At 37.2% G+C, this 9,266-nt stretch overlaps 1 protein-coding gene and 2 long non-coding RNA genes across 3 annotated transcripts; 2 read left to right on the forward strand and 1 right to left on the reverse strand.

Annotated features, from left to right (window-relative positions):
• Positions 1–407: 407 nt before the first annotated feature.
• Positions 408–4,297, forward strand: LOC147491340 (uncharacterized). The gene is made up of 3 exons (XR_015198246.1): positions 408–1,038; positions 3,480–3,532; positions 4,165–4,297. It is a non-coding gene; the product is annotated as an uncharacterized LOC147491340 (long non-coding RNA).
• LOC147491341 (transcriptional regulator of RNA polII, SAGA, subunit) lies at positions 1,037–2,825 on the forward strand. Its single transcript, XM_086565308.1, has one exon. The coding sequence runs from the start codon at positions 1,361–1,363 to the stop codon at positions 2,438–2,440; it is 1,080 nt and encodes a 359-aa protein (XP_086421434.1). The 5' UTR covers positions 1,037–1,360; the 3' UTR covers positions 2,441–2,825.
• A 2,820-nt stretch (positions 4,298–7,117) lies between the features above and the next one.
• On the reverse strand, positions 7,118–8,494 carry LOC147491342 (uncharacterized). The gene is made up of 2 exons (XR_015198245.1): positions 7,862–8,494; positions 7,118–7,407 (listed from the first exon to the last, which is right to left on the reverse strand). It is a non-coding gene; the product is annotated as an uncharacterized LOC147491342 (long non-coding RNA).
• Positions 8,495–9,266: the final 772 nt, after the last annotated feature.

Consider the following 9,266-nt stretch of genomic DNA (forward strand, 5'->3'; position numbering starts at 1 on the left):
CATTTGGAAAGGGAATTTCCTTCAACGTGGTCGTCGTAAAGGGAGGTGGAAGCCATTCTCAACAACCAAAGGGAAATAAAGCAAGAGCAACGCCATGGCGGCTTGTCCATAATGGATGCATTGTGGGTGTTTAGAACACACATATGTAGCATGTTTGTTTATGTAAACAATGGATGAGAAGAGATCATGGAGAGAGTATCTGAGAGGGATTTGGGAATGGGGATAGGAAGTTACAAACCGAACGGTTTCCCCTTTTTTTTCTTATAAGGCTAAAGCGGTGTCTTCTAAAACGAATATACCCTTCAACTTAAAACTGGTCTGAGCATTTCGTGGGTGAAACTTTCGGGTACCCTTTTGATTTAAAAGATTGGGTTAAAATCGAGAATACAGGGACTAATAAACGGCGGCAAGTTTTCCCATTATATATAAGATATAAAGATTTCTAATAGAATACTTTTTATAAGAGGCAAAAAAACAAACCAAAAAAATATCCAAAATCACTAGGCCACATATTATAATAGCTTATAAGAACTCAACGTCTTATAAGAAGCAAAAACAAATCCCAGCCACCACCTTAACAGCGGGTCTTCCAGGCTGCTACAGTAGACCAAATAATTAGCATAACGGATGTCACCATGTACAAAATACAAAATGATTAATGCTCACACAAGTCTTGGAAATCAATGTTCGGTTCTGAAAACGAGTTGGAGACGAAGTGCCGAGCCCAAAAAAATGATTCCCCTGAATTTCAGTGTGGTCCAAAGTCCCTCCTGTCCCAATGTTCACATGAGAGACTTGAAGTGACTCTCATCAAACTCAACAAGACAAAACCAAATAAATACACGCACGTGCATTGACTCAACAAAGTCCCAATTTCCCCAAAATAGCCAAAAAGAAAAAAAAAATTCCCCAAACTCATCTTTCTCTTCGTCGCTTATTCCTAAACGCAACTCATAACAACAAACCCAAATCAAAACATTGCCAAACAAAAATATTTAAACTAAACAAAACCAACTGTCAACTCGAGCTGTCCCATAGGTCAGTATTTTTTTTTTTTTTTTTTTTTTAATTTTGAGAAATTAGGGTTTTTTAATTTCGAAAGTGTTTTTTGTTACTGATTTACAATTTAGTATAATTCTATTGGTGTGAATATAATTGAGATTGAAAATTTGAATTTTGGAGTTTTTGAGAGTTGATTTTTTTTTTAAGGGTTTAATTGATCAATTGAAGTTGTGAAATTTAGTTTTGAGCTAAATTGCGAAGTGGGGCTTTGTTAATTTGTGTTGAATTTTGAGAATTTAGGAAGAATTGGTTCAAAATTAGGGTTTTGAATTTTAAGGAATTAAGGAGGTGATTTTTGATGATTTTGCGGGAAGCTGAAATGAAGCATTTGTTGAGAATTGATACTATGGAGCTTAAAGCTCAAATTGTTAAGAAAATAGGGCATCAGAGAGCAGATAAATATTTCTTACATTTAAGTAGATTCTTTAGTATGAAGATTACCAAGTCTGAGTTTGATAAAATTTGCGTGAGAACAATCGGGAAGGAGAATGTATCGCTTCATAATCGGCTTGTACAAGCGATTATCAAGAATGCTTGCCTTGCGAAGAGTGCCCCCACGAAAGGAAGTAAAGTGGAAGGTCCTTTGAATGTTAAAGTTGCAAATGGTTATCACAAAAGTAGTCCTCCATCACTTAGTGGAGATGCGTTTCCTCCATCACCGCGGAAGGTTAGGTCTTCTTTTATTCGAGATCGGAAGTTTAGAGACCGGCCTAGTCCTCTTGGGCCGAATGGGAAGGTTAATAGTGTTGTCTGCGATGAATCAGCGGCAAAGGTACTCGAACAGCAGAGTGCTACTGAACTGTTATCTCTTGGTAGCAGACCTCCTATTGAGGTTTTTTCTGTGGAAGATGGAGAAGAAGTTGAACAAATGATGGGAAGTCCAAGCATTCAAAGCAGAAGTCCGCTCAGAGCTCCTTTAGGTGTGTCCACACATCTCGGTGGTGCACGTAAAGCTCTGCGTAGCAGCTTCTTAACCTCGTTCAATATGGATACCTGTCGTAACAGCTACGAGCTACCTGATACTAGGTCTTTAAGGAAGCGGTTAGAACAAAAGTTGGAGAAAGAGGGTCTTGGCATCACAATGGACTGTGTTAATTTGTTGAACAATGGATTAGATGCATATTTGAAGAGGTTGATAAAGCCATGCATGGAGCTAGCTGGCACTAGGTGCAGCCAGGAACACCAGACCCAAGGAAATGATCAGGTCATACATGTTCTGAATGGGATGTGGTCTGAGAGAGATGTGCAAAGAACAACCAAGCCTGTTTCCGCATCATTGTTGGATTTTCGGGTAGCAATGGAGGTAAATCCTCAGCTTCTTGGAGAAGATTGGCGTGTACAGCGTGAGAGAATTTGTTTGCGAACATTAGAGGAGTGAATGAAACCCAATCTCCAATGTATTGATATTGAATGGGACAACGAGTTCAAATTGATCATACAGCACCAGTGTAGTGATACGAGTATACGATTTCCGTTGGCATTTTTCACCTTCATCTTGTCTGCAGTTTTTTCGGCACCGAAGAAGTTAACAGCTTCTGCAGGCTAAGGAAGATCTGACCCACCACACCTAATTTGCATATCATTGCTAAAGATTCGGGATGATATGGAGATTTTGTGACGGTGAAATTCGAACTCCCAACTCAAGTAACTATAAAGATATAGTGTTTTAAACTTCCATTGCTTTTTTGCATTTGATGTCCATTTTTTGTTGGTTGTATCAACTCTTCTGTTCGAAATAAAATTTAGTTCTGTTTTTGACGCAAGGGCATTTATTAGAAGTGAGTTCAACATTTTTAACGGCCTTAACTTGATGCAGTGACATTTTCTCAATTTATTTTCATGTCCGACTGATATGTATTTTGCTCTATTGCGAATTTTTGGAATGGTTTTCTAGCAATTCCCTACATACATATATGCAAGTTATTGTGTCTAGATGTTTACTGCATGCCACTAGTACTGTGCAGCATGTGAGTGGTTCATGCTTGAGTGTGGCACTTCCCAAGGTAGAGCTTAGTAATGTTCTTTCAATTGTGTCCAGAATCGTGTAACATGTAAGCTCAGTGACACATTTAAAGATGTGCAGTAAACCGAAGGTCCTGATGATCAATTTTGCATTCCTTTAAAATTGGCAACGCAAACTGCTTTCTTCTGAGAAGAAATTTAAGTGTTGAAACCGCAATTTTAGGGTCTTAGCAAGTTAGCAGATATCATTTACATAGGGGTCAGCACCAAACATAGTTGTTTTGTGGCCACAAGTAACAGTAGCAGAAATGGTCCTCGGGTTCTCTTTTTGGGCTGCTAAACATTATTTTAAAGGCGTTTGATCACTGTTCAGCTAAAAGTCTAAAACTGATTTTAGTAGCCGATATATGGTCTCACAAGTATGATTTCATGTAACCTTTTAACTTTTTCAACAGCACTGGCCGACCAGGTGGAGTGAAAGATTATAGCTATTCTTTACCTAACTCAGGTAGATGCAACTATGCAAATTGCAGTGCAATATCACATATGCTATTTTTAGTTGTCCTCTTAGTTATGAATTCAGTTCTAGATGTTGAGACTGCTATCTCAATCTTGCCTTCAGTAGGCCTTTGATAGATTCAAAAGGTTGAGCGGTGGAAATTCTATAAAACTCCAGTCTTAGATGTAAGCAGGGCCGAAAGACACACTGTCACTGCAAGTTTATGAGCTGTTCCGGGTGACTGCTAACAGGATTTAACAGTTTCAAACTCTTACGATATTGTATAACTTCGTGTTACTAAAACTATTTAGATCTACCTAGCTCAGCTCCAATCTCAAGCACATGAAGTTCTACGTATGCATTTATCATGGATATGATATATCATTATGCTAGGTAAACCCTGGTCAACCCAATTTGACTTTTTTTTTATGTGTATTTAGAAGGAAGACTCTAATTTCCCATCCCCCAATACACAAAAAAAAACATGGTCAACCCAATTTGACTTTTTTTATGTGTATTTAGAAGGAAGACTCTAATTTCCCTGGGGAATCCTAATTGGCTAATCTAGTGGGGGGGTAAATACTCGTTAACCCTTAATTATAAATTTGGAAGATGATTGTCTTCTTTCTTTTGGTTGTTAGTTACTGGTCCTCGAAGCTGCCCTCTCTCCTCATGCTTGCTAATGGTCGTGGTCCATCCAAGAGTTGTCCAGATGCACGAGAATCAGTTTGATGCTATGCATAAGTGCCAGAGGATTTAGTACTGCAAGTTTTCCAGAAATATCTTCGATGAAGTTAAGAGTTAGGACATAAGATAATGAAAGCACATTGAGAATGAACAAGCTTGTGAAGGCCACTGCATACCTAGTCTTCATGTAGTGGCCGAGAGTTATTGTGATTGAAGTATGGTATCAACAACTTTGATTCCTTGGAAAGAAGAGTACCGTGTGAAAGTGCACAAAAAGTTAACAGGAGCCCTGCATTCTGCATCCACACAAACTTCAACTAAGTCTTCAACCTCTGCATTTGATTCTCGATCCTCTATCAGACATGTAAGAATGATGTATTTATTCCCTGTGAGCCCCCTCAGCTGAGACTGTTGGTAGAGGATCTGCGTATGAAAAACAAAACTATCTCAAGCAGACCGTGAAGGAGAGGGGACTGTTGTGGGAGTTGCAGGATTGAAAGCCTGTGCCAGACTCCTGAAATGAAACATTTGCGTGATGCTAAAGTTACACAAATGCTAGTGTTGAACTGTTGATAATGTCTCAGCTATTGCAGAAGCTCAAGCCTTGACATCCTCAGCTGAGGCATCCAGAGCCCCTGACCCAGTTTTAAAGAGAAACTAATTTTAGAAACTCAACAGTGAATCATGATGACCCTTGTGGTTGATACTCCTCCCAACGCCACATTGTGCCGAAAACAAAGGATGCTTCGATGTTCGGTTTCAGATTTTCACTATAGTGGTTCTGCACTTATCACTTGATAATCTTCATCCTTCATATACAGGTTAATTATCTTTTTCATGTACTACGGAACAAAAAATGAAAAAAGAGAAAAGAGAGAAAGGATGATCATGTTGTCCAATGAAGTTCGACACTACAAGCCGACAAGCTAATATGAAGCTTCTGCTTTGGATTTCTGGGAAATATCAAGTGTTATAAGCACTAGTATAACTGCTAGCAGTGGGGAGTGAGCGAGAGTGAAGGAGGAAGAGAGAAAGTGAGTTTGGGGCGAAGAAAAAGAGAAAAGAGATGGAGGACAATCAAACAGAAACCAACGAAGCAACATTTTGGGCCCCCTCGCCCAAAACATAAGCAATTATATCTTTTAGTTCATGTGCTGGTACCTACATGTTGTAGCTGACATATTTCGTGTTTGCTTGACTGCAATGTCTTTGTTTCTTCTTAATGGTGACTTTCAGGTTAAAAGATCTGTTTTAATGATTGATTCAAACGAAAGTACATAAATAGCAGCCTTTTCTGGAGGATGACATTTTCCACAACAAGTGAACAAATCGCAACAACTGAAGGCCCCTCAACTGTGGAGGTTTCTTAGTTCTTACTATCATTTCTTTATTATAGAAAGTATTGAATGTGAATAGGAATTTTTAGGGAGTGTACTGAAGCTGAATGCGGATGTCAGTGCACGGTTAAGATATTTCTTCATGTATTAGAAATGCTTGGAAGTATTAATTTTGCGTGTGTTAAGTAGTGATATTACTTAAGGATTATATTGGGACTGACATTATATAATATCTTAATTTTATTTTAGTAACATTAGTTTAGAAACTATACGTTAATGAAATAAGTGCAATCGAACTTCTTCACAAGTAACAAACTCAAGTTGTTATTTGGAGTTCATATAAACAAACTAAAGATCAAAACTGAAGAAATCATAGATCACAGAATATAATTTACATTGAAGAAGCAGAGTATTAGAAGAACGAATAGACCGCATCTGGATTGACATACATAGATCAAACTCGCGATGTTTAGATATATTGATTATATTCAAAGCCTCTGCTACCACTTCTTCATTTTTGTAGTAGGCTTTCAGGATATAAAGTTTCAATCACCGTGTGTCTCACTAAGTTCAGACACGTCTAACCCAGAGGAGGCCATGAATCACGATTGATCAATGATATCAGAGACTACGACATAGATGAGGAACACGACTTGCCCATGAGTTTGTCATGTGCCGTTTTGGTGCCTTGATATGCCGACATATATCAGGCTCGGTCTTCCTTAGCATCTCCCACATCACGTGCACGTCCTCATATTCACACATCCTCACATCGTTACTCAGTTTCAACAGCCCTGAATATCATGGATTTTCTTATGTCAGTAAATATCTCGACTCAGAAACGAGATATTTGTGCATACACATAACGTTTGGACAAATTCAATAAAGCATTGGATAAAGTATTTATTTTGTTCAATGATTCGATCAGTGTTGGAGTCTTGGTTTCTTCAAGTAGGTGTAATGGTGTATGTATCTGTAGCTCTGTCTCGTACGTGTTAATACTCAAACCTAAGGGGGTGGGATAGCTAGCCATTAGAGCTGTCCATCGGTTCTAACAAGTGCTAATTTTCTCATGTTAGCTGAGTAGAGTTGTCCATCGGTTCTAACAAGCCATTTGAGCCACAAAACACTCAAAACAAAAGTCAATAAATTGGCAATATTTGTGTAAACACGTTGAGAGCAATTCCAAATTTTGTTACACGGTGTATCGGTTCTAATAAAAGAGTAATACTAAACTTATTTTTTAGACTTACTATTGGAACTCACTATTTGAATAATGTTGGTTTGAATTGCATTCTAAATTAATAATTAGGATTTTTGACGCGTCATTCAATTCAAATAATAAGTCAAACAAATGAGTTGGTGTGGCATTACTGCTAACAAACCATTTGAGAGATATCCGTTCTATCACCTCCTGCTTTCGCCACACGTGTATCTCTTCTAAATTTACTACTAAAACCATCAACAAAAAATACAGATGGATATTCACGTGCGCAATTGCTAGTACAACTTGATGTGCTTGAGTGCTTCTTTACTTACATTATTGATATATATATATATGAGAGATATATACTGGAAGTCATCACTAGATTGTGAAACTTATCATTAATTAAAAGTTAGGACAAGAAATTTAAGTTTTAATATAAACAGGTCAATTATGTAACTAATAACTGAGTAGCTGTTAGAAGAGAAAACTTATGTGTACTGACTATTGAGCAAAGCTTCACACTTCCAAGTTCTAAGACACAAGACACCTTTTCATGTTGTGGGGGATCACTATTGTATCGCGATACAGATGCTCCACTTTATCCTCTCAACGTTGAATAACAAAGGAAGTTGGATTATGGATAGAAGGGAAATCTGTAAGGCAGGGGAAGTTTCGAGTGTCACGTATCCTCTTACAGGAAAAAAAGTTAACATTAAATTTTCATTTTTAGGTACTTCATAGTAACTACCTACAAATATTTCCTTCACACTCTTACACTCTTGTTCTGATAGCACTAAGTTAGAATTTAGGAAGATATCATGACAACACCGAAAATATGAAGATATCCATATGCTTCTACAAAACCTTAAAAAATTATGTTCTACTAATTTAGGAATATGAAGATGCTCCAATGCGTATTCGGCGACAGAATACATGTCAGGGCACATTTGCATATAACTAAATCTAATATCTTTCAGATTAAATCATACTCAACTTGAAAATCGTATACATGTGCAGTTGTGCACCATGATCTGTATTCAGTCACGTACGTTGGCCAAAAACAAATTAGTGACCATCTATAGCATCAAATTCTAGCTTTGTACTTACCATTTTTTCGAATCCTAAGGCGCGTCATAAAGCTGCTCCAAACTCTCCTTATCAGAAAGACCATTGTTTCTCTACGCAAAAGTAATCAAGCAAAGTGCAGATCCCGGCCAGAGAAGTGAGCTAAATGCAGGAGAGAGTGAGTGATATTTTACTTTCTTATAATCGCAATTCACAAAACCTTTCAGCTGAAAACCTCCAAATGCCAGTTTCTAAATCTAGGAAACTTTGTCCGATGTTATGTGGTCCATTCGAGTGAGACATCCTAAATATTGCCCACTATAAACGTGGCGCATTGCTATTGGTGGTTTGTGTGATGTTCTGAGCATGTGGAGATATTGAGTTTGTGGCTGTTGTTTTGTTTTGTGCATAGCGTGGTCTACCACGTAAGAAATAGTTGGTATCTGTCGGCAGTGGTGATGTGTCCAATTGTATTTAACTGAGGTCAGGTATTGTGAGGTAGGAATTGCTTCATCAGCTTTCCATTGTGACGAGTGGAAGGAGCCATATGAATGCACTAAGAAAATTACGTAAATTGCATTTTGGCACGTAACCTATCTAATTACTCTGAGAAGAGTTTAAATTTTTTATTTTTTTAAAAAAATAGTTAGTAGAACCTATTTTATTTATTCATTGATTCTTTTTTGGCGTGCCTATTTTAAATTAGATCATTAACTAATTGATGTTTGATTGTTTGACGGAATTTAAGTCCTAGACTTTTGATATCAATATGGAGTGACTCTCCATGATAGATTGGGGAAAAAGTAACTCTTAAACCATTTTTTTTTTCTTAATCACTCGCAAGGACCGGGTAAATGAAAGGTCAAATATACTCTTAACGCGAAATTAAAAACGGTTCGGATAGATGAAAAGTCAAGTATACTCCGAATGTAAAATAATAAACCGCTCGGCCCAACTATTGTGTATATATTATGAGCAATCATTGTTCACACCTCAACATATAATGTGTGGTCAGTAATTAAAAAATATAAACAATCATTGTTCACACCTATTGGAGTATGAATAATACCTCAAACAATCACTGTTCATATATTAACATGAGTATACGAATAGTGATTGTTCATAACTATTTGGGGGGAGGGTATGAATAATCATTATTTACACCTCAATTTGAGCTATGAACCATCATTGTTCATATGAATACTCATTGTTCATACCTATTTGGGGTATGAACCTCAATATGAGTATGAACAACACTATTCATATGAACACTCATTGTTCATATATCCAAACATAATATATAGTTAGTAGGAACACCTATTGGAGTATGAACGACAATCATTGTTTATATTTATATTGAGGTATAAACACTCATTGTTCATATTGTTCATACATCAATATAATATATGATCAGTAAGAACACATATTGGAGTATGAACAATCACTG

This window comes from Coptis chinensis, chromosome 6 (genome assembly GCF_015680905.1).
Source record: "Coptis chinensis isolate HL-2020 chromosome 6, ASM1568090v1, whole genome shotgun sequence".
NCBI classification, from domain to species: Eukaryota; Viridiplantae; Streptophyta; class Magnoliopsida; order Ranunculales; family Ranunculaceae; genus Coptis; species Coptis chinensis.